This window comes from Gekko japonicus, unplaced genomic scaffold, assembly GCF_001447785.1.
Source record: "Gekko japonicus isolate JY-2015 unplaced genomic scaffold, Gekko_japonicus_V1.1 scaffold147, whole genome shotgun sequence".
Lineage (NCBI taxonomy): Eukaryota > Metazoa > Chordata > Lepidosauria > Squamata > Gekkonidae > Gekko > Gekko japonicus.
In genome coordinates, this window is record NW_015163607.1 from 412,004 (window position 1) to 437,338 (window position 25,335).

General features: G+C 42.6%; 1 protein-coding gene across 3 annotated transcripts in view; it reads left to right on the forward strand.

Moving 5' to 3' along the window:
* Positions 1–25,335, forward strand: part of ZNF462 (zinc finger protein 462) — a 171,166-nt gene that overhangs the window by 103,291 nt on the left and 42,540 nt on the right. For 2 of the 3 annotated variants that reach the window (XM_015407300.1, XM_015407299.1), the window contains 3 exons: positions 835–1,118; positions 9,976–10,094; positions 17,758–17,949. In XM_015407300.1, the coding sequence (XP_015262786.1) occupies positions 835–1,118; positions 9,976–10,094; positions 17,758–17,949 (595 nt within the window). The remainder of the gene's footprint in view (positions 1–834; positions 1,119–9,975; positions 10,095–17,757; positions 17,950–25,335) is intronic. The other variant, XM_015407301.1, reaches the window with a different exon arrangement.

The following is a 25,335-nucleotide window of genomic DNA, read 5'->3' on the forward strand; positions in this document are numbered from 1 at the left end:
CAGGGAGAATTCTGTTGTGTGTACCAGGTTATAAATGAGAGACTGGAACCATGCTAGCATGTAAGAGTTCTTGGTCTTCAAATGTTGTGACAATGTCAAAGTCATATTCCTGATGATCCCTGTGAACTTTGATGTTTAGGACCAGGGTTTGTGTATTTTTCAGTGGGAAAGAGGTTGTTAACTCATAGAACTTCATCCAAATAACACAGTTTAGCTATCTCCTACAAATTAACTCAAAAGGGATCTGAATACAGGAAGACTTAGACCATTGCACTTGAGAAGGAGATTTCATATTAGGCTGTTGTTAGTATTTTCCCTTTGCCTGGTAATGTGGTTTTACAACAGGGTTTGTTAATCTGGAGTACTCTAGGTTGATAGCAGACGTATAGCAAATGTTTAGCAAATTCTGTATAAAATTGAAGGATTTTCAATAAATGTGGGGCAAATTTTCTGTGCTAGTTTTATATTGGTAAGCTTAAGAATGGGAGCAACCATTATGTATCACCTGTTGTAAGGCAGATTGCATTTCCTTAGAATATATATCAGTTCCATTAATGAAGTGAAATATTGTGATTTTTTTTTAAAAAAAACAGTCTTAGAAAGCTGTATGTTCAAACAATGCTATTTGTTTTGGTACCAGTGCAGTCAGACTATGTATTTCCTTAAGGGGAATCTTCTTCCTGATTGTAGGGATATTTTCAGAATCTGCTCATAACTGGAACTGTAGAGATGCTACTCTTGGGGGGGGGATTAGACTTCCATCGATTTAAAGGTAACAACAGGGCAGAAGGGAGAGAGAGAATTGATGGCTTTGGGGGGATATGTGTCTTTTAGCAGGAAGCTGAAGATCCTTCACATGCAGCTTTCTTGGAGGGTATTGAGGGAGCCAAAGACCCTGGCAGTGTTGCCACTGTGGAACTTGCGGAAGCTGACTCTGGACCATCACTGGAAGATGAAACCAGACCTGGTGGCTACCACTGCAGCCAGTGTGACCGGGTTTTGATGTCTATGCAGGGTCTACGATCGCATGAGAGGAGTCACATGGCACTGGCCATGTTTACTCGTGAAGACAAGTACAGCTGCCAGTATTGCTCCTTTGTTTCTGCTTTCAGGCACAAGTAAGTTTATGTTACTTAACATTCATTTGGCACTTATACTGGGGTTCTGGATCCTACTATGTTTTCTGCAGGCAAAAGGGGGTGGGGAGGTAACCGCTGAGAACCTGGTGCCAGGACTCCTAGGACCCAAACAGGCAAAAGCCAGATGGGACTGGAGATGCAGAGAAGGATTGGGGGGAGATCGAGTGGAAAAGCTGGTAGGATCCAGCCCCGTGAAATAAGAAAGAAAGGTAAATGCCAATGCTGATATAATTTTTTTGATGTACTAATGTTAAATGGGCTCTGACTCGGACAGCCCAGGCTAGCTCGATCTCGTCAGAGCTCGGAAGCTAAGCAGGGCCGGCCCTGGCTAGTATTTGGATGGGAGACCTCCAAGGAATACCAGAGTCGTGATGCGGAGGTGGGCAATGCCAAGCCACCTCTGAACATCTCTTGCCTTGAAAACCACATGGGGTCACCATAACTCAGCTGTTATCACACACACACACACACACACACACACACAAAATGTTAAGTGGAGCCGTCCTGACTAGGCCAATCTAGTCAAAGCTTATAAGCTAAGGAGGGTCAACCATGGTTACTACTTGCATGGGAGACCACTAAGGTAGACCGGGGTCGCTATGCAGAAAGAGGCAGTGGCAAACCATGTCCGTTTATTTATTGTCTGGAGAATTCCATTGTTCTGGGTGTGCCGTGAGTTGATTGTGACTTGACAGCACCTCCAGAACTCAGAGAGATGGTGAGCTATACACAAATAATTCCAGATGTTACATTTAGTGGGAGAAGTGGTCTGTAGCTCAGTGGGTGTAGAGAAGGTCCAGGTATCTGTTGTTAAAGGATCTGAGGGACTGGGAACCACCAGAGTCTGACACCCTGGAAACCTACTACCATTTAAACTAAACAAGAGCGACATGGTTGGCAACTATTTTGAATTGTAGGCAGACTTGAATGCACTGGCAGAACGGTGGAAGTACAGTTTTTAAGCTTTTTTTTATAGCATTATAGCCTATAACCGAATAACCACTTTAATTGTAGCTTAATTTTGAAAAAATTATAATTACTGTCCAGGGTTGGGGGCGAACCCTGGCCCCGTGGAGCCAGCTGTGAAGAACCCGGAGCCCCCGGAGCCTCCAGAGAGCAGCAGAAACACCCCCCACAGCCCCTGCCAGCACCTGGAGCCGTCCCTGATGCCCAGGACTCACCCACCGGCAGCAAGGGTCAGGGAGGGCCCACTCTCGGCTATTCCAGCCGGCACGGAGCTGGAGACGCCGGCCAGGAGGCCAGCGCCGCAGCAGCCAGGCTGGGGACATTGGACGGGGGCGGCCACCAGCGGTACGTGCCCAGTGGCCATCGGAGACCAGGGGAGGGGGCTGCTAGGGACAGGTGAGGGAAGAAGGGGGGGGAGGCACTGATAGGGAACTAGAAGTTCCAGGAAACAGGCCAGGAAGGAGACAGTGGCTGATGACTCTAGGCTGCGAGGGCATTGAATCAAGGCAGGAGGAGAAGGAACCAGGTGACACAACCTCCTTCCCTCCCATTTTGAGGCCTGGGGAACTTCCCTCCAGAGGAGGAGCAAGACTGTGGAGTGTAGGCTCCTCCAGGGCGAGCAGGCAGGTCCCCGGCAAACCACCTCTGAACGTCTCTTGCCTTGAAAGCACTATGGGGTCGCCATAAGTCAGCTGTGACTTGACAGCAAAACCTCCCCCCCCCCAAATCATTAGAAAAATTATAGAAACTGCCATCCTAAAATGCAAACCGAAATGTACTGACTAGGAAGTAAGACAATTGAATAAGCATACATATTGTGTGCATAGCCCTTTTCGGATGTTATGATTGTGCATTCCAGGGTCCAGCCAACCATGTGTGTATCAGGAGTGTCACTATCGGCAGTCCTCCTAACACGTGTCGTGGCTATGTTGTCTGAAAGGACAGTGTGCAAATCTGTACATGTTAATTTGAGGCCCTGATTTTTCAGGGTTCTGGTTGCCGTGTTCTGAAGCTAAAAATCCACACATTGCTCCTATCAAACATGGCAGGCACACATACTGACAGTATCTACATGTGGTTGCCAGCATCCTGGTATGAACGGACTAACCTCTGAAAAGGGCCCATATTATGCTTCAAGAAATGGACAAATCATTTACAAATGTGTATCATATCTGAAAGGTATGTTCCATAATCTGCTAGTTTGTTCTCATTGTGTAAATTTGTATGAAAGCTATGGCTTTCAGAGTTGGTTAAGGGTAGAAGGTTCCTGTATTGGTCACCAAAATGAGAAGTTAATAATCTGGGTGAAAGACACATCCATCATTGGCTGCAATCCAACACAGTGTCAAGGTTGTTTGTGTTGAATTGTGGCTTTGGGGTGTTAATTTTTCTTACTGTGAAATTATTATGGCTGTGATTATATATAAGAGTAGCCTTATTTGTGAATGCTTTCATGCATCCTTATCTGGAATGCTTTCATGCATCCTTGTCTGGCTACGGCCGGGAGGGCGGGATAAAAGTCAAATAAATAAATAAGTCCTAGTGAGTTCACTGGTGCTCACCCTCTAGTTGAGAAAGTAACTTTTACAGTAAGGGTAGTTCAGCAGTGGAATTGGCTGCCCCTACTCTTATATAGAAAAAAAGTTATGAAAAAAAAGTTCCTGAGTAGAATGTAGGAGAATTATTTCTCTCTTTGAAGTAGATGGCTTTAACTCCCCCCCCATCCAGAATCTGAGCCTTTCTCCTCTCTGCTTTGTTGACACACAATGCCACCATTGACTCATCAGTGGTGGATCTCTTCAAAAGCATGCTGGCTTTATGCCTGCCTTTCTGCTTGTTGCTCTCAGGAGAACACTGTCCACCATAGTTCTGTTGTCCACAGGACTGAACAGTGAAACAGAATGAAGAAACACTTTGATTCTTTTTTCACCCCCCAACAGGACAAGGTCCATTCTGGCTTCATCTTATAGATATTGTATATCTCCCTGGAAGTCAAATGCATGTTGCCCCTTTTAAGAATGGACCTGGAAGCATGCAGAGACAAAGCTCCTTTTGTGCTTCCTCTCTCAGTGCTTCATTTGAATATCCAAAGAAGCCCATGATGTGTTTTCATCGATTACATGGTCCATCTCTGCTCATCTCTTCCCTTGAAAACCCCATGGTCCTGGGGTCTCCAGGAGTCGGTTGTGACTTGAATGCATACTGTTGTTGTTGTTGTTGTTGTTATGGGGCCACCAGCTTATATAAGCAAAAGTCCTATTCATGAGGGGCTTCACTGACCCAGAGTGATGGGACACTCAGACTGAATTTAGGGTATAATGGGGCAGGCCTGTAGCCAGGATTTTGTGGCTTGTGGGGTGCAATTTTTTTCTGGTGGGGCTGAAGTTCTCAGCGCAGAAAGAAAAGCCATTTATCCAATAGAAAGCGGTTACCAGGATAGATCTCTACATTGCAAGCTGTCGACCACTTTAATTGACAGTTCTCAGCTGCTGCAAGTTAATCACTTCTGCCAGCCTAAGCAACAATTCTGATAACAAGCCAGCAGGTGGGGGTGATGTGATGACTTCTATAGTCAAGAAAGCTAACACTTAGGCAGAAAAACTCTCTTCAAGGAGACCAGTTTCTTGACACAGAGTTGGAAGGGATTCCAGAGGTCACCTACTCCAACCTCCTTGCTCAGTGTGGGAATTAGTCAACTACAGCACCCCACTCTGCTTAAAGGAACACATGCATTTAAAAACTGTTTTAAAATGATTGGGGGAAAAGCATTTACAGGAGACATTCTTGTGGGGCTGTGCCTTTAAGAAAAGGGGCGGATCCCGCAAAAGCCCCACCGTAGCTACGGGCCTGTAGTGAAGGAATCTGTACCATGTTCCATAGCATTATCTTACTAAATTACTAGAAAGAGCAGTGTCTTAAGGATGTTAAATCAAAGGGAGGTAACCCTCCTGTGGGAGCACTAAGGGAAGTGGGCTCGTGGAAAAGAACGGTAGGGGATTGAAGTTAGTGTGTGGCGCCTCTTTCTTCTTACAAATTAGCAAATAAGTGTGTGGTCTCAGATCAGTTAGTCCAAACCTCAGTCCAGAAACCTTCCTTTTCAGTCTTGGCTCCTCATAAAGACAGGTATAAAGTAACTTTGCTTTATTTAACTAAAAGGGGTAAGGTGAGGATTAATACAAACATTACATGATTAAAAAAAAAGCAACATGTACCTCTGTAGGCAGTGCCCATACACAAAATCTTCTATTGTTTGGTGACATTCCTCCTTTCAGGAGGTGTTTACACTGAAGGACAAGAGAACTGGGCTTTGGTGCAAGATCTCTTGTCTCCTCTGCTGCCTTGGGGAATCTTCAGTGATTGAAAGCCTGTAGGTGCTACTGGACTCTTGCTCTTTTCAACTTGAAGCCTGTCGTGTGTAAGGGATGTTGAAACAACTATCTATGAGGCTTGCCAGTTTTGATTTGAAAAGTTCTGGGATGTGGGTGGGGCGAGGGAGAGGAGCCCGGACAGCTCAGGAGGCAGAGCCTGGCAGACACGGAAGGGGGCAGAGCCTTTCCCCCTCCTGCAGCTGATGTTTGCTGTATACATTGGGCAGGTCTTGTGGTTTCAGTCTGTTGCCAGGTAAAGGAGCTAGACCGGTAACGGCCACTGGCAGGTTGCCTTCCCTGACTTAAGGGAGCTGGGGGTGGGGAGGCAGCTTCAGAAGAAACATACCCCAAGTATTCTGCTGCCTTTTGTTGCAGCAGAACGTGAAAAGAGAAACTAGGGCTGAGATCAACCCATATGTGACTCCTCTGGAGTTCGAGCATGAAAATGATGCTGTCTTCGCTGAAGAGGGGATTCCACACACATACTAAAGGAATCTAGCAACTGGCCTAAGGATACAAGCTGCACCTGGGACGCCCTTGCCTATCAGATGGCAACCCTGATCCCTTTGGGGGAATTAGTGTGTGGGGGGGGCGGCGGTGGAAAGTGCCGTCAAATCACAGCCACCTTAATGGGTTTTCAAGGCATGAGATAAACAGAGTTAGTTTGCCTGCCTCTGCGTAGCAACCCTGGACTTCCTTGGTGGTCTCCCATCCAAGTACTAAGCAGTGCCAACCCCGCTTAGCTTCTGAGATCTGATAGCCTGGGCCAACCCGGTCAGGGCTTAGCGTGGATACGAGCCAGGCAATTGTGCCTCCAGCCGCTCTCTGTTGTCCATTTATTAATGGTGAGGGTGTTTGCTATTGGGGGTCACAAACCAGGTGGGCTTCTAACTATATGGAAAGCTGTTCAAGTGCCGGGGTTCCCTACATGTTATGGATCCAGCAATCTTAACCCGAATAGCTAAAACAAAACAAACAAATGGGGGGGGGGACCCCTTTCAGGCAGTTTTGCTGATATGGGGAACCTTTTTATACCAATTGCTTCCGTTCCAGTACTGTTATGAAACCACAAAATTTGTGCTCCCAGTAGAAACCTTGCTACCTTAAGAGTACATAGTTTGGCCTGTAGAGAGGTTGTAAGTTGTCAGGCTAGGTGGTTCTACTGCAGATGGATGATCATTGGGACTTCTGTATACACCTTTCAAGTCTGAATAGATTTTTTTTCTCAGCAAGAACAGTTTTTTGTCTTCACAATTTTTAGCCTTCCCCCCCCCCCCCATCCCTACTGCCTGCATCCCTACTGGCTGCATTCCTGGGAAAATAACTGTTTTTCTCATCTTTTCCTGAAGAGAGACATGGAACCACTAGGGGGCTATGTTTGCAGGGTGATAGGAATATGATTGCATTTGTATTTTTTTTAAGCTTCTGAATCTTAAAAATTTTCCACTTTCAAAAAAGTCAGGAATTTCTTCTTTTTGGCTTGAATTCTTAGCTTTTAAGACAGAGTTGTTGAATCACTTTTAGAATAGTCGCCATTTCAAGTGTCAGCTGTCTCTCCAGTTACAGTAGGAAGTTTACAGAAAACACATCCCTTCCTATTTTAGAATGACAGTTTCTAATATTTTAATACATCTTGTTATAGAATCTTTTCTGATTTTTTTTGCCACAAATTGAGGATGTGATCCTGTATTTATTTTCTAAACACACTTCCACAAGATACACATTAGTATTTTTACATTTGGAAGATAATGTAGTTTGGTTTTTCACTTTTCAGTCAGTTGATGAATTATCACAAAGAAGGGGACAGTTACCCTCTTTGAATCCTAAAACTTCAGAGCATCTTTTTTCATTTGGTTTTCAGAGACAGGGAACAGCTAAAAAAGCAGAACATTGATACCTTATGTCTGCCTTTGTTGACAATTCTGGGAAAACTCCAATGTTTCTGTTTTACTACTGTGTAATCGAGTGGTTAAGACGCTGAACTGCAGGCTCTGGAAGGTCGGTAGTTCAGCAGTTCAAGATTGAGTGTGCCGCATGACGGAGTGAGCTCCCGTCTCTAGTTCCAGCTCCTGCCAACCTAGCAGTTCGAAAGCAAGAAATTGCAAGTAGATATATAGGTACCACTACAGTGGGAAGGTAACAGCGTTCCGTGCGCCTTGGTGTTTAGTCATGCCGGCCACATGACCACGGAAACGTCTTCGGACAGCGCTGGCTCTTCGGCTTTGAAACGGAGATGAGCACCGCAACCCTAGAGTCGGATTCGACTGGCTTTCGAGCAAGGGAACCTTTACCTTTACCTAATTGGGTAACCTAACAAACTATGAAGAAAATGATAATACCAAGAGAAAGTTGGAGTAATTTTGTGGTGAGAATCCTAAGGATCTGCAGTCCTAAAACATTCCTTTGTAATTGAGTTAAGTCAGTGGTATGCAAATGAGCAATTTGAAGATGGTGTCCACAATAATCATTTTTTTAGAAAACAACAACACAATGTTCTAATAGGTGTATAAAAGTTAGGAAAATGGAGAATGCATATTGCTAACAATAGGTTTTTGACAGTAAGCCAAGGGAGCAGGGCTGCCTACTTTATTAATGTATCAACACCTGTTAGCCATGATAGTCTAGTTTTTATTTACTTCATTTATGCCCTACTCGACTCCCCCCAAATATTCTCCTGTTCTCCTGGGAACCCTAGTCTGACACTTTAACCACTATGCCACACTGGTGTAGTCTAACGTCTGTGTGCCAAAGCACAATACCAGATGTCTGGAACCACCAACAAGGAATTTCTTAGAAGCATCTACCTTGGTACCATCAGAAACAGACTATTGGCTTGGCGTGAAAAGGGCAAGATAATTTTCTTCCTTTTTAGAAGGCTGCTTGTGCTTGGATAGCAATAATTCCCCTATGGTCATCTCACTGGTTTACAGTTTTTTTAAAAAGTCCCTTGAGTGGCCCTGCTATCATTGAGTCTTAATTTGATCACATGAGGAGGATGCGTTCTCAGCTAGGGGTGTACAAACCCCACTATTGGACCTGAAAAATTTCTGCTATTTCCAAAAAATCCCAGATCCCAATACTGGCATGGTATTGGGATCTGGGATTTTTCAGAAATCCTGATTTTTTTCCAGGTCCAATAGACCTGAACTGGTAAATGCCAGTTTTTTTAAAAAAGCCCGCGTATCCTGGGCTAGCTTGGCTTCTCCTGCAGCGCAGTTTAAGCCATGCTGCTGGAGAAGCTGGCCCTGGGATCTGCGTGCGGCAGGGAGCTCTCAGCTCCTACTTCCCTGGCTGATCTTGAGCTGGCTCCTCTTGAGCTGCAAGAGGAGCCAGTCCCAGCTGAGGCGGTGTGGAGCTGTTAGCTCTCGCTGCCACAGCTGATCCTTGGTATAGCTGAATATACCCAAATAAAAGCCAAAAAAAGGTATTTTTCAGGTGGTTTTTTTTTTGCTTGGTTTATGCTAAATGCACACCCCTAGTCTCAGCCTTTTGCAAATGGGCCTGATCTTTTTTTCCCTACCAGAGAGGAAGAATTTCTCAGCCATCTGCTGAATGCTCATTTTGGCTGATAAACATTAAAATCAATGAACAGTGGCAAGCCCAGATAAAAATGAAAGCTCTTGAAGTTATTGCTTATTTACTCAGAGATTAGCTATGAAAATGTGGATGACGACATTTTTTCCTTGTGCTAATGTACCACAGGCCTATCTGGACTCGATGCAAAGGTACTGAAATTTAGAATTGCAAGATTAGTGGTTTTCAGAATCTCAAATCATGTCTGTTTTCTCGGACAAATGTTCTAGTCTCCTAGTTTGCAGTACAAGTGAGATTTTTGGTCTTGACACTCATGATTTATTTTATTTGACACGTTAATGAAATGCGTCTGGATAAATATTTAAGTTTCCATTCAGTTTACAGGAGCTGTTCGATTTACAGGTGATCTTTTCTGGTCTTTTGGAGGACACTTTGTTCCTAAGTCCTTTGGATCAACTAAAAGTGCCAGTCCGAGCAGGAATACACCCTTCTTAGTCCTTTTGATTTCATTGAACTTCAAAGGGTATAACTCTGTTCAGGATTGCACTGTAGCTTGTTTATACACACTGTTTACACGCAACCAGCTTTGGTCTGGTAGATAACTTAGGGTAAAGCTCTGTGATTAGCACTGACATAAACCTCCTGTGTCATCTCCAAAGCAAACACGTCTCTACTATGATTTGATATCTTTGAATTTTTCAAGTGCTATGCCCTCTCATCATAACCGTGGGATACAAGAGAGGAGTTAAATTTATTTCAGTTTGCCTGTTTATTTGGCTTGTGTCCTACACTCCGTTGCCATAGCTGTCTTCATTTTTGTGAGCACTTTAAACTATAAGCATTTATGCCAACTTGTAGCCTATAGATCTCACTGTGTGTTGAGTGTGTTTTTCCCCTCTCCTCTCAACCAGTTGTAGCTGAAATGACGGTTCACATTTATCCCCCTCTTTTCCTCTTCCCTTGTCAAGTTTGGATCGCCATATGCAGGCTCACCATGGACATCATAAGCCGTTCCGCTGCAAGCTCTGCCCTTTCAAGTCCTCCTATAACAGCCGGCTGAAAACTCACCTCCTCAAAGCACACGCCGGTAAGTCCTCTTCCTCCATTTCACAGTGAAGAAAGTTGCTGGGTTGCTATCCCCTCTTTCCTGCCGATTGCTTCAATGAATTAGTCAGCTTGTGATTTTCATCCGTTTATTGTCCTTGACTGTGCATCTTTAGCCCTTTATAATCTGTTGATGGTTATCGCAATTGGGGTTCTGGTATGGTACTTGGGCTTGTGTTGAGTGGAACTAAACTTGCAACTTGGGCAACAAAACAGGGTCATGGGGTGGGGGGAGCTTTCAGATTGGCAGGAGGGTCAAAGTGGTGGCTAGAGTTGGAAATTAAGCATGCAAACCAAGTTGCATTGGGGTGAATGCCAGAAAAAAGTGGTGGAAAGTCTAGGCTCGGGACACTCCACTTGATTTGGAAGATGCTTCTGAGGCAGACACATTGAACATTGTAGTGAGAATTAGTGCTGTACCAACCTTTCATGCTTATTTGAAATTCGAGAAGTGAAAAGTGTGCTTTCCAGAGCACCCCCAAACCGCTTGGCTTCTTGTGTTGTTTTGTTTTGTGCGTTGCATCTGTTTGCTACTGTGGTCTTTCACCTTGTTGCTGCTTCACAAACTTTAACAGAGTTTCTTTCGCTGCCATCATTCGTCATTTGGGAGTTTTGGGGGGTTTAATTTGCAACCAACTACAGTCACAAGTGCTGCCTACTATAGAGGGGTCTTGGGTAGTTTAAAAACAGCCACAATATTGTTGAATTCCATATGGCTTTCAGATTATGAAATAGTTGAGAAGCGCCATGCAATTCCATTCCTTATTTTAAACCCACCCCTTCAAGTTTTTGTCAATGCCAGTGAATCACATGAGAATGTTGTTAGTCATTCCTAATGTTTTTCACGTTGAGTCCTCTTGGTTGTGGTCACACACACCAGGTGGAGCAGAGGGGAAGCGAGGCTATTTCCTCTGGAGGAATTTGACCTACAGTTGCGAGATTACATATCCCCTTTGTGCTGCAGGCACAGCCTGTTACTGTGTGATCAGACGCACTGCGGGTGAGTCTCTCTTTTTTGCCATTTGTTACCCATGCACACAAATGAGGAATCGTACCTTCACACTGAGGGATACTGTGAAGGGGGGAAAAACCTGGCATCGAGTCAGGATGGCCTGATAGACCATCCCGACGGCATGAGTGCATGCTTGCGCAGTCAGACAGGGGAAAGTCCATCTGTGGCCCGTTGGAACCTGTTTAGAACTGGACTTTCCCCGGTGTCTTTTAACTCCGCTTCCATGGCGGAGTAGCACGGGTTGCTGACAACTGCGGGACGCTTCCCAGATGTTGCTGTCTGATTGTTCCCTTTAGATCCATCAGGCATTTGCAGCTATGTCGGCTCTAAAGGCGTGTGTGATGGCAGCCTTTCATATGATTTTCAGTACTTTGTTCGCACACAGTGGCATTTGGATGTGAGGGTGATCTGGCTGAGACATCTGTCACGCCATTGATAGCCGGGGTTGATTTGTGCTGTTTCCCCATTGTGATTTCATCTCAAAGCAACATTTTTTTCCAAATTATTGGAGATCAGATTATTATTAATATGCTGTGCTGTTAATATGCTGTGCTGAATTAGCCAAATATTGTTCTCCCCCCGCCCCTACAAAAATTGTATTATTTCTTTAGCCTATGATTCAGTGTTTGGAAAACGGTTTGATCATTAGTAGCCAATGAATTCATATCTTTGACTGTGGTTTTCAAAATTTTAATTTTTTAATTTTTTTAAAAAATAAGTACATTCTACTTCCAATTGCTGTATGATTTTCAAATATAATAAAATTATGGTTTGGTGCATTGCACTAAAGTTTATGCTGTGGGATTTATGGCCCCTTTCTGACTTAACTGTTCCTTCACACCAATCATATTGAAACTGTAAATCACAGCTGCAAATATTTTTTTCCAGAAGGATATGATAGAAGTTTATAAAATAATGAATTACTGAGGGGTTGATGGAGATTATTCTCCCTTTCTCATAGTATCGGTACTTGTGGTAGTCATATCAAATTGAACAGCAGTAGATTTGTTTATTTATTTAAATATTTATATCCCGCCTTTCAGAACAGAACAGTGCCTAATTAACGTACAATTTTTACTTGCACGAGATACAGTGTTGGTCTGTAGTATAGATTTACTTAAAAAAAAAGTATTGGAAAAATGTATGGAGAATACATCTATCAATTAGGTGTGATCCCCTGATGAAACTACCTTGTTCAGAGGCAGTTAACCTCTGACCGTCAGGTACTGGGTACAAACACAGAGGAGAGCTTCAGGCCCTGGTTGTGGAATGCCCATGAGCATTGGTTAACCAGTGAAGGAATTAGGATGTTTAACAAAGTGAACTTTGCTTCATATGTAAGAAGGCTGTTATGCCATTATGAGATTAGGTTGGCTGTTCACTTTGGGTATTCACTGGTAATTTCATTTGACTTTGCAGCATGTCCACATTGAGTTTTTTTCAATAATTACCAGGGGTTTACAATTGTGACCCCATCCAGTGCATTGCTTTTATGAACTTAAATTAGGGATAAATTGGATTTTTTAAAAGAACACCATGAGCTCCTGCCACTACTTCTTTGACTAATGTAGGCCCCGGTCACACAGGCCGGATATCGCGGGGGGAGGCGTGGCTAATTGCCCCGGCGCAGTTTAATGTGCGATTACGCGATCAGACGTGCCGGCGGCACACCACAGGTCCTTCCCTCGGCGCCAGCGGGTAAACGAGGGACCGGAGGGGAATGCCGCGCACCAGCGCGATCACACAACGGGTGTCTGGAGGCAGCTCGTGGCAAACGTTTACTAGTACCTTGGAGGTACTAGTTTTTTAAGGTGCATTGTTGGCGGTAAGCCACAGGTGCACTCCACTTCCCAGATGTTGGGGTGTGATCGTGCCCGGATAATCCGCCCACCATCCGTGCCTCTCCCGCTGCAACTTTGCCGTGTGACCGGGGCTGTAATAATGTTTACTGCAAGTATATTATGCAGCTAAAGTTTTTCTAGCCAACTTATCAACCAGCAAAATATTACAAATTATTTTATATAATGGTGTATTTTTTCCTGATTTGTTCCTACGAAACGAAAAGGGATAAGTGTGTGCATGTTTGGGGGGGAAGTACACTAAACCTAAAAATTGTGTCTTGTAGAAGATTGGCATTGTGGACTATAGCAGAATTCTAGAAAATGAAAACATATATAAACTCCGTATCTTATGCATGTGAATTACATTTAGTTTAACATCCAGTTGGGGAAGTAGGATTCCTCTTGTTTACCCTAGTCCATGTTTACCCCAGTGCATAACTTGCCTGTGTGCACTGAAGGCAAAGTTTAACTGCTGCAGTATAATCCTCAGCCAACAGAATAAGGGTGGGAGTGATAGAATGGGCCCACTTTATTAGCATAGGTGACACTTGTGTGGCCAGTGAGTGTGGCTGATGTGAGCCAGAGGTGGGAGCAATTGAGCCTGATCCCTGCTGTGCCTTGATTAAGTGCACTTTCATGTTTGTATTGCTGTCTTAAAAGAGGTACTGTGCCATATATTTCTGTACTAGAAAAGAGGCCACAGCTGGCTTTCACAGCATCTTTTTGTGGGCTCAGACCCTCCTGAGGCAAACCTGTCTTTGTGGGGATGCCTAGCATTTCCCTGTTTCCTCTATTATGTTCACATTACATCTACTCAGTTCTGCTAGAGCTGCCATGATTGATTGATTGACTGAGGCATGACCACATCAGCTGCTTTCTTGAGAGAATGGTAGTTGTGTTTGCTATACTTATAGTGCAATCCTAAGTAGTGTTAGACTCCTCTAAGCCCCCTGGGCTCAAATGGACTTAGAGGAGGCAGTTCTTCTTGGGATCACACTGTGTTAGTCAGCGATTTTGAACTACGCATATTCAAAAACTGCTGTGTCTGCATGCTTTTGCTTTTTTGTCGCAGGTAACTTTGCATCTATCCGTCTATCTTTTCAGTTAATTTCCTTGCAATCTGCTACCAAAAATGTGGCAATGTTGGTGTTTACCACTTTGGGGTTTTGTTATTATTTTTATGAATACTCGCCTTGATATTCTGGACCAATTATTGGTGGGTGGTTGGGGGGGGATCTTGGTTGTCACAAGGTGGATCACCTGCTTGTAAGAACTCAGCCAGAGAAGGCCTGAAAAATTCCTCAGCTTTAGGCTATTGCTGAAACTTGTCACTGTGGTGGACAGACTCCCCCTGAAAAAGCAAAGTGTCACTGTGATCTGTCTGTTTTAGTTGTTGCAAGCGAGGCCTGTCTTCTCCCAGAACCCAACTGAGGCAAAAGCCTATTTCCATTGTAAGTCGGCTGTGAGGAAATGTTTTGAAACTAGCTCTTCCAGGCTTGCAAGCTAGGCTACCTGTGTCTGCCTCTAGGTAACCAGGTAGGCAAGAGTTTTGTAAATGGGAAGAGAGATCCTCCTCCTCCTGCTTCAGGGACTGCTGTGCCACTAACCTTGCTTTATGTAGGCAGGCAGACTAGCAGCTTTGTGATTTAGATTTTAAGGTTACCTTAAGGTTCTCATCTTTGGGGGGGTTTTTATAACAATCTGTGGCCCTATAAGTCATAACACAGAAAAATAATAAAAGATATCAGACATGCTTGTTCAAATAATGAATCTTCAACTTTTGTAAGTAGTTTGAGGCATCTCATCATGTTGTTCCAGTCAAAGTTAATAATAGTGCAACACATTGGTATCCTGTGGCTTGGAGCCTGAATTCTGTTTAGGTCTCCAGTATTAAGAATCTCACAGTACAATCCTATGCAGTGTTAGTTCTTCTAAGTCCATTGGAACCCATGGCCTTAGAAGGGAGTATCTCTACATAGGATTTCACTGTGCTTACACCTCTTACTTCTTATGGAAAGGATATATCACTTCTCTTTCATACTCAGACCTGAAGGACACTGTCAACCATTCTGAACATACTGCTGTGAGCTGTGGTGTTTACGCTTTCTATATTAAGCAAGCTGAACTGTCATGTTTTAGAAAAGAACATTTGATAAACTTATTTGCCTGTCAGGAATACATTCCTGACAGTTTTATCTTATTTAAGGATAACGTTATTGTTCTCTTGTTATAATGCTTCCTCTAATGTACAATTAAACGTGGTCTTGTGGGTCTGTTTTTTTCAAGTCTCCCAGGACTGAAAGATCAGCTGTGGGGCTTGGCTTGTGCACGCCCTTCTCATGGCCCCCTGTGAAGATGTGAGCAACCATTGACTTACTCGTTTCTTTGGATGTGTGATCCCCCTGGATCTGTAGGAAATTCTCCTTTTCTATCAAGTTTTAATCCAAAGGGTCTTCCAGTTTGCTTGCTCATGTCTCACCACAGTGGAGAGGAACGTAGGAGGATCATAAAATCTGTGTGTGAAGCATATGAATCCTGACATGGAGGGTAGAGGTAGCATTATCCTAACCGAGTTTCTATATTTATAAATCCTCAAATATGGGTGTGAACATCTTCAGCATTAAAAAATCAGGTTTCTCTTAATGTTAGCTTTGCCCAGTAACAGTCCACGATAATCATGGTCTTTCAGCAAGGTGCTATTTATTTTAGAAACATTATTTATTTATTATTTTTATTATTCATTTAGCCAGATCGCTATTATTTACTTAAGCAGCATTATAACCCCAATTTGAACTCTTTCCTTTTCATGATACAATGGCATTCCCATATACTTAAAAAGTATGTACTTCTTTGTGGCTTGGACCCCAAGTCTGCAATTGCATGCCTTTCTTCATCATCTTGGCTTCTATAGCAAAGTGACCATCTGGCTTCGCAGCATTTTCTAGTGCCCTTCTTACATTTGACCCAAGTGCTGGTTATGCCACGGATAATTCGTAGTCCCATGTTTCATTATGTTAGGTCTGTATATGTATACGTATATATTAAACGTGGTCTGTGGGTCTGTTTTTTTCAAGTCTCCCAGGACTGAAAGATCAGCTGTGGGGCTTGGCTTCTGCACGCCCTTCTCATGTCCCCCCTGTGAAGACGTGAGCAACCATTCACTTACTCGTTTCTTTGGATGTGCGATCTCCCTGGATCTGTAGGAAATTCTCCTTTTCTATCAAGTTTTAATCCAAAGGGTCTTCCAGTTTGCTTGCTCATGTCTCACCACAGTGGAAAGGAACGTAGGAGGATCATTAGGTGAGGAAAACGACCCTTTGCAAGACAATGGTTTTGAAGACTCAGATGGCAAGAGGAGCTTCCAAAGGAAATTATGTTGTATGGGGGGGAAAGTTGTGCGTGAGATTTCTGGTTAGCTGTTTGCAGCCTTACCTCAAGCTCAGTCCTTGAAAGCCTTTTTCTTTCCAATTTCTGCTACTGATTATAAATATATATTTCCACAGCTCTTCCTGTTTTCAAGAAACATAAATGGGCTCGACTCCTCTGTTAAGTTTTACAGGAAGGGATGATTAGTAGCTTGACTGAGGGTCTCATTGCACATTACCCAATACACATGGTTCCTGTCAACTCATGTTTCTTTTATGACTCTGTAAGGTGGTTAGAGAGAATGGGGGAGTCACACCATCCTCCTGTTAAGTGGCTGACAAGAGCTGGGAGTCTACTCTCCCTGTTGTTGCTGATTGATAAGGAAATTAAAGCAAAAGTGGAGCTAAAAGTCTAATCTATCAATGGAGTAATATTTTTGTTTTACATTTTTTATCACTAAATGCAGGGATATGGAGTCCCATACAGATACACTACAAGTTTAAAAATGCCATTCTTTTTGTGGAAGATGATGTTTTGAGCCCCAAAAGTAAGACCTCTGTGCAGGCATAGCAACAAGTCCCCCAGTGTCTCTAATTATCATATAAACTACTTGTAATTAGAGGGTAGTTAAAATAATGGCACCATCAACTGGCTAACATTTTAGTTAAATAAAACCAAAGTCCAATGGCATCTTAAAGACTAAAAACGTTTATTTCAATGTTAGCCTTTAAGGGGCCAGCAGACTTTTGGTTTATTTTGGTATACCAAAATTAACATGACTACCCTCTGCAATTCATATTCAGTTGCGGGGTGGGTGGTGGGTGGGAATGAGATGGTTACATTTGCTCTCTCATTATTCAGTTTGTAAAAACAGGAAGCCAGAGGCAGTCCCAAGAGCAGACACTCACTTAGAAAGGATAAGAAACCAGGGTTGCGTCATGGGTAATGAGACTCTTATTCTATTTTCCCCACCTTATAACTTCCGTTTTTCATAGGAGTGTCTGCAGTATCTCGACCCTGGCCTCATGCCCTGAATACACGGATCACACCGCTGGCCATGTGAATGGGTGCCCCGTCCCTCGCTGAGCTCTTTTACATGGGCAGCATGCTGACAGTAGCCACTTCAGCCCTTGGTATTTCCCTGCTTGAATGACCAGCCTGCTTAGATAGCTACTGCCGTGGTCTGAAGAAAATGAAAGCCACCATGATGGTGGCGGCTGTATGCATTGTCCCAGAGTCCAATAGAAATAGGATAGATAAAAACAATTTTACTCTCCTTTTTAGGATCACACGAAGAAAGCAGCCCACGGGATTCTCACTGCAGGGTTCAATAGGAGAAAGATATCTCACCCCCACCTCTTTTCCTATTTTTTTTTCCTCCTCTCGTCTTGTGAGCTGATGGCTTCCCTGTTATTTCGCTCACCCAGGTGAACATGCCTACAAATGCTCCTCCTGCTCATTTTCCACCATGACAATCAGCCAGCTGAAAGAGCACTCCCTGAAAGTGCATGGGAAGGCACTGACACTACCAAGACCACGCATTGTCAGCCTTGTAACCTCGCATGCTCAACATGCCTCCAAGAACCACACTACTGCTGAAGAAGTGGAAGACTCTAATGGTAAGAGGCACTTCCAAAGAAAAGACGTAGAGAGAAAAATCAAAAATTATCTTTTTTAAAATTTAAAAAATCAACAGCTTGATCAAGAAATAGCTTTGCGTTTTGTGGGAGAATAACCCTTCAGCTTGGATCCTAAGCTACTGTTCTGTCAATGCAGCAGTGTCTCCTCAGATGGAATGTCTTTTCCATCTCTGGAGCATGGGAGGGAGATTTTTGTCTATTCCCCCCCCCCTGGATGGAGAGTCCCAATTTTGCTCTCCACACTGTTCCTTTTGGTCCACTGACCCATAGGAAATCAGTTGGGGGGGGGTACACTGAAGGATGATGGGAAAGGGGAAAGGCGGGGAAGTGGCCTTCCTTGCTGCTTAGGATCCAAGTCTACATATCCAAATAAACAAATCTCAATCCAAACTGATAATAATAAGTTGCAGAAAATCTGTGTTAATTCACACCCCAGCCGTATAATTGACTTTAAATATTTTGGTTCACCTGCATTTCTCTGTAACCGAATTCATGCACAACTTTCTCCTTTTGACCTTAACCAACTTTGCCTATGGTTAAAGTTAAGTTAAGTTTTCATTTTAACAAGAATTTGAAAGATTCTGAAGCTGTTCAGTTGGAAATATGGAATGTATGAAGCAAGCATTATGCAAGTTAGGTTAACTTTGGTTCTCTCCTAAATACCGGTTGTAGATATTTTAAGATGTTATGAGAGCTGAACAGTAAGAAATTAGAAAGTCTGTGGGTTATTCCTATAACATCATCAGTAATTATATAAACTACTGATCAGGCCATAGGAATAACTGACAACTTTCTGATTTCCTATATATAGGGCAGAGTGGATTACAGGTGGTATCTTGTTGGTCAGATAAGATAAAACTAACAATCATACATAACAATCTATTACTTATATTCTTCCTGTATTAGCTTGCATTCTATCCCTCTGGTACCCACGCAAAAGTTTTAGGGTATGGGGTGGGATCCACTGGCAGTTTACATCTAGGATGAACTTTCTGAAGAATCCAGAAAGCTGAATAAAGAAGCTAGACTCTTGTTCCACCCCTCCTTCATGCACATACACTTTTTCTCTCTCTCATTCAAGATGTTTCAGTATCCAGTCCAAACAACATCAGATCCCCTGTGTCACAAGGAAACTGTGTCTGGTACCCCACTCATTCTGTAGCATACTATTGGGAATAGTATACTATTGGGAATCCTGAGCTAAAGCTAGACAAACAGAATAAGCAAACCATTTGAGATTGTTTTTTCTAGCCCTGAAAGTTTTTTAGAGAGTAACGCATTCCTTGTTGGGGATTAGCAGGGTTCTATTTGTTTCATTAAAAATTCTGTGAGATGGGTAGAGCAATTTTTACAGGCTTTGGCAGTAGCATAATTAACCTCTGCTGGTCATTCACACTATATATGTATATTTTAACTTCTGCATGGCCGTCTGTTAGCCGCCCTGAGCTGTTGGATGGGGGCGGGGTATAAATCCCCCCAAAATAAAAATAAATAAAATAAAATAAGGGCCATTTCACATGTTAACGGGCAGCAAGCTCACAGTTAAGCATGCCTTTGATGAGATATTTGTTACCTTCACGGTTTCCATTCCTAAGCATATGTGCTGTTTCAAAAATGCTTATAGTGCAGGAAGGGGGGGGGCATTCCCTGTTTTTATTAAATGGTATTGGTTACAGCTGTCTAACAGGCTACTGGCACATGCATTATTATCGGGATGTCTCTGTTAGCCAGCTACAGAAATAGGATGTGTTCGAAATATTCAGTCACCCTTTACTAATAGGTTTATTAATCAAATTATTTTTTGACAATTATGGAAGAAACTTACTAAGGAGACTGTCAGATTACAGGTGTTGAAATAATCAGATCGACATCCTCGCCACCATTTGATGAAGGAAGGAACCTTTCCAGTAATTTTTTTTAGACTTTATGGTGCTAGGCACAGACTTCATTAAATTCATCCAGGGGGTGTAGTGACTTGGTCAGCTTTTGAATTTCTAGAAAGCAGTAAAAGGAGTTGTGTGGTCTCTTCACTTGTTTTTAAATTGCACACTGCTGGTGACTCATAAAGAATAGATAAGAGATTGTTTGAGAACACACAGAATGCAGAGTATACCTGAGAGATGGGCTTTTGTGTCCAGCTGAGGGGAGTAGGAGGTGTGAGATTTGTACAATACACAGTTAATTTTTTTTAAGGTGTAAAAGCAGGCTTTATTTAAGGACAAGCTGTGATCTAGCTAATTTGTTGATGATACAAAATTGTATCAGCATGGTGAGCATGGGTGGAGATGGCATTAAGTAGACCTGGTCTTTTACCATGGGTAGGGATTTGTACAGCTGAAACGTAGTGCCATTAAGTATTAATGGGCATTGTTAATCAAGAAGGTTGTGTTATATGTGCTCCATAGACCTAGTCAGTCAGTGCCCATATTGGTAGGGAAGAATGGTATTGAATGTATTAAGATTCCTGGGTTTTCTTCCTTCCATAGTGCACTTTATAGATCTTTATTGTTGTTGTTCAGTCGCATAGTCGAGTCCGACTCTTTGCGACCCTATGGACCACATCACGTCAGGCCCACCTGTTCTCCGTCGTCCTCTGGAGTTTGCTTAATTTCATGTTTGTTGCATCGATAACACTGTCTAACCATCTCATCCTTTGTCGTCCCCTTCTTCTTTTACCTTCAGTCTTTCCCAGCATCAGGGTCTTCTCCAGTAAGTGCTCCCTTCTAATTTGGTGGCTAAAGTATTTCAGCTTCAGTATCTGGCCTTCCAGGGAACAGTCAGGGTTGATTTCTTTTAGGATTGACTGATTTGATCTCCTTGCAGTCCAAGGGACTCTCAAGAGTCTTCTCCAGCACCATAATTCAAAAGCATCTATTCTTCAGTTCTCAGCCTTCCTTATGGTCCAACTCTCGCAGCCATACGTTACTACTGGGAATACCATCGCTTTGACCATATGGAGTTTTGTTGGCAGTGTAATGTCTTTACTTTTTCTTATGCTGTCTAGGTTTGCCATCACTTTCCTCCCAAGGAGCAGGCGTCTTTTAATTTCATGGCTGCAGTCACCATCTGCAGTGATCTTGAATCCCAGGAACGTGAATAGATCTTTATAATTATAACATAGAAAACATTGGTGTAAGGTCATTTTGAAACTTAACTGTATTAACCATTTTTATATGAATCTTATGAGGTAGTTGGTGTTTGCAAACATATATATTGTGGTTTACTCCATCTTTGTATTGGATGAACAGGTTGGGAAAGTCTAACAAGCCATTGTGCCTTATGGGCTATTTTGTTGAGAATAAAGAAAAGAGAAAAATATTTAAAGCAAAAGTTCCTGTTTCCCAAACTTTGGCCATTCAGATTCATACTTTAATCCATTTGGGACCGTTTCAGGAAACGTTGTCAAAGAGGTTATTAATACTTCCTGTGTTTGATTTATGATTCCATGATTCCTGGGAGACACTGTATGCCGACACTGTATCTTCTTAACCTACTTGTACGGCCAACACAACAGCTATGTTATAATTGATAATTTTTATTTAATAGCTTCAGAACAAACGGTGTGGTAATAAGCACTGGGGTGTGTTCCTAATCTCAGTATGTAATTCATAATTTTCACATACATGAATTATGAATTGCAAAATCCCAGATTGCATGACTAATTTCGTAACAGTTGAAATTCATACGAAGAAACTTTTAAAAAAACTGTGCTTCACTCAACATGTCAGTACTATGAGCACAATTACAAGTATGACCTGTATTTTTGAAAGCATTATTGAGTGTCTTACATTTGTATTCCTGTTTCTTTTTTGCAACAGGCTGTTTTTTTGGCCGCTGTAAATTATCCGTGATTAGGGGGAGGGAGGTGTTCACTACAGTGTTTCACTTTCACCTTATTTATTTCTTGTACAGAACTGTGTGTTTTTTTTTAATTTAAATTTTTATTGAAGTATTGAAACATTTAACAAACAAGAAAAATATAAAGTATAACTTCACTTTCTTTTTTTGTAAAAGAGCCGTTTTGAAGAATACATCTGTACAGTAAAGCAAATATAAACCAAAACAACAATAAGCATAAGTATAAGTCGCCATCCGGATATACCAAACTCAATAGCTATTCACAAAATTGGACCTGTATGGGCCATTCCGAGGAAAAGACTAGAGGGTTAACATCTTGCCTATCAGAGAACACAAACGATCATCTATCCGTTTTGTAATTACCAACTTACAATTTCAATGAGTCCAACCATGAAAATAATCTGTTTCTTACATTTGTTAAAACTGAGTGATGCTGAGCTTCACCAACATTCCCTGTGCCATACGGCAGTAAGAGTTCAGCTGACTATTGCTCAGCACCAACATATAAGGAATCTTGGAGTGCACACTGCCAAGTTGTAAGGGGAAATGAATGCTTGACAAATGTGAGAACCTCCGTTTGTCTCAGCTACTGTGTAAAAAGGGTGGAAAAGAGTACAATACGTATTTTTTTTGGGGGGGGGGAAATCCCATCGCAACTAAACTTCCAGCAATAAAGTGAGTTTGTAAAGAACTCTAGACACACACTTGAATTACTTACCTGTGTCAGAAGTAGAGACATTTAAACTTTTGGTCTGAAATGGCAGAACAAATCATTGATATATTTTTAGAGTGGGACCAAGGAACGGAAATCTGTAGAAATAATTTTAATTATGCTAGATTTTTATAGATGTTTGAAAATTAAAAAGCCAAAATACTTGGCAAAAGCTGGGGTGCTTTCCCCCTTCAAAGCCATGATCCACAATAATAGAGGACACATGCATTGAGTCTGAGGTGATAAGGCAGGACAGAAATATTTAAATACATTAATAAAATGAATGCATTTGCAAATCAAGGTTCTCCTAGACAATTCCACTACAGTAACAATCCGTTTTCATTAATCTTCCCACTAATATTCTCATTGAACTGAGCATGAATATCAGCATGTAGTTTAACATGGAAAACTGCTGCGGAGAAAATGACTGGAAGAACCTGCCCCCAATGTATTAATGCAGCCCAATTGCCTAATGACGTTTGGTGAATGAGTACACTGCATGGGCTAGCACTTTCCCCTTCCCTAATGTCTATGGTCCTCCTCTTTATTTACATTTGGAACTAACAATGGTGAGCCTCAGGTACCCATGCTGTATGAGCCATGTTACATTTACAATCATGGTATGGAATACAGTTGCATACTTTGGTTGTGGCTAACTATTAGCACCTTTATCTGTTTATTAAAACATTTATACCCCACTTTTCCTCGTGGTACAAGGAGGTTCCTCACGGTTCAGAGCATTGTAGCTGATACGAAGGATTGTCTGAATTGTTCCCTTGGTTCCAGCTGTTATACCCTGCTGATCAAGATTGAGGCTTTATTATTATTAAGACCGTTCAAGACTGTTTTATGGGTTATTACTGTGGTGTTTGCTGCCTGTGCACTGCTTTGCACACCAGTATATGTATTTATTCAGAATTTACCTAATCGGTTACCTTAAGTACAGTGCAATCCTAAACAGAAGTCATTGGGCTTAGAAGTATGAAACTCCATTTAGTTTTGCTTGGTAATCGCTAAAACTGGTCTTCAAAATGTCATTGATATAAAGAGAAGTGCCGGGTTTGGTGCAGGGGAAAACTCAGGAAATAATACCATAATGTATTGGCCATAGTGTCTCTATGAACATCTCTCTCTCTCTCTCTACACACACACTGGATTGGATCCAGCGATGTGCAAGCAGAAATATAAACAGACAGTACAGTTGTTCTATAACAGCTGGTACTTCCCTTTCTATATCTTCGAATGCCCAAACGGCTCAGGACAAGGCTTTGTTTAACTTAGCACAAAGGTTTCCTCTTGCACAAGGTTCTTAGCACATGCAGAGCTCGTTGGGTGAATCCCAGCCACTGCTTTTTGAGACTCAGATGTGTTTAACAAACAGTTTGGGGACACCATGGAATGCAACTGCCAAGAGGAAAAGCAGAACAAAATTAGATAGGTGCATTCAAGCTTGGAACAAGTGTGCCCTTCTGGATTGCAAACCCCCCCCCCACATACCCTGCTCGGCCCTGTCTAAAACGTTGCCGCACTTGTATAGCTACGGAATCCAAACGAGTTGTCCTGCAGTGGTCTCCTATTGTGGTAGATGGGTTGCTTATGAGTCAGATCACAAGCATGAACAAACCCTAAGGTTCTTAGGGTATGTCTGCTCTTCGCGGAGTTTTTAAGTTCAAGAAAGAGTCCAGAGCTGCAGTGCAAGGGATTGGCATTAATCACAAAGTAGCTTTGTTTGCTGTCTTAACGCACTGGGGCTCAGTGCAAGTTTGAGATCTGCTGTATCCACCGGCAAGTAAGGACGTAGTCTGAATGGGAAAACTTAGTGCTGACGGTCCCCTGCAATTGATACTATGTGTCTGGGCAGTATCGAGTCCCCCACCCGCTGACCTTTTGCCCGATCTGATTTTATACCTGCAGGCTAGTCAGGAACTTTCCCCCAGCCATTGAGCTCTAAACTTTTTCCGCCACACAGAGTTCTGGAATGCATAATCATATTACGACATTCAGGTGCATTAAAAAAAAGAGAGAGGGGAAACAGTAACCTTCTGTTTCAGACAGCAGGAAATGACCTCTCCATTGTTATCTCAAATCCTCTGTGCTTGCTGTTGGGTTTTAGCAGAAGGGTTTCTTGTTCTTGGCCATCCAGTCTGCTCTGCTACTGTCTTTTTTGAAAGGGGTAAGACATAATTTTTAAAAGGTAGAAAGCATTAGGATACACTTCCCTCCTATGCCTGAAACTTGGGGGTCAGGCCATTTCACTCTGCACATGCCAAGAAAAAAAAATCTTTGTCCGCTCTATAAGCAAGCAAAGTGTCATTAATGTTCAAAACAGGAGCTTGGCTGTTTATTAAGATTCTCGGAGAGTCTCTTATGCAGTCTTTTCACAAGTAAGAATTATTTTTGCTTTATGAGGAGTACCTGAGAAAAGGAAGGGGCGAGCCAGTGGACCGTAGCCAAAATGCAGTTATCCTGAACAGTTATAACACAGTCTAGTAATGAACTGGGACAACCAAGGCCATGTAGCCTGTCTCTTCGGAGACAATTTGGAGTTGCCTTTATTAAATCCATTTGAATTTGAAAGGAAAGATGTCTCCTGCAGTTCATTGGAGTGGGTCTGGAATATAAATCTGTTTTGTGGAACTATATTTGGTTTCTTAAGCTGTCTCCCTTCAGGGTCCGCCACATCTTCCATGTATGCCCTTCGGCCATTAGAACCCCTCTTGCAGAGGTCATTTCGGGGGGGAACGCGGGGGAACACAGTTCCCCCGGGTGAGGTACGGGGGGCGGGGCACATGACG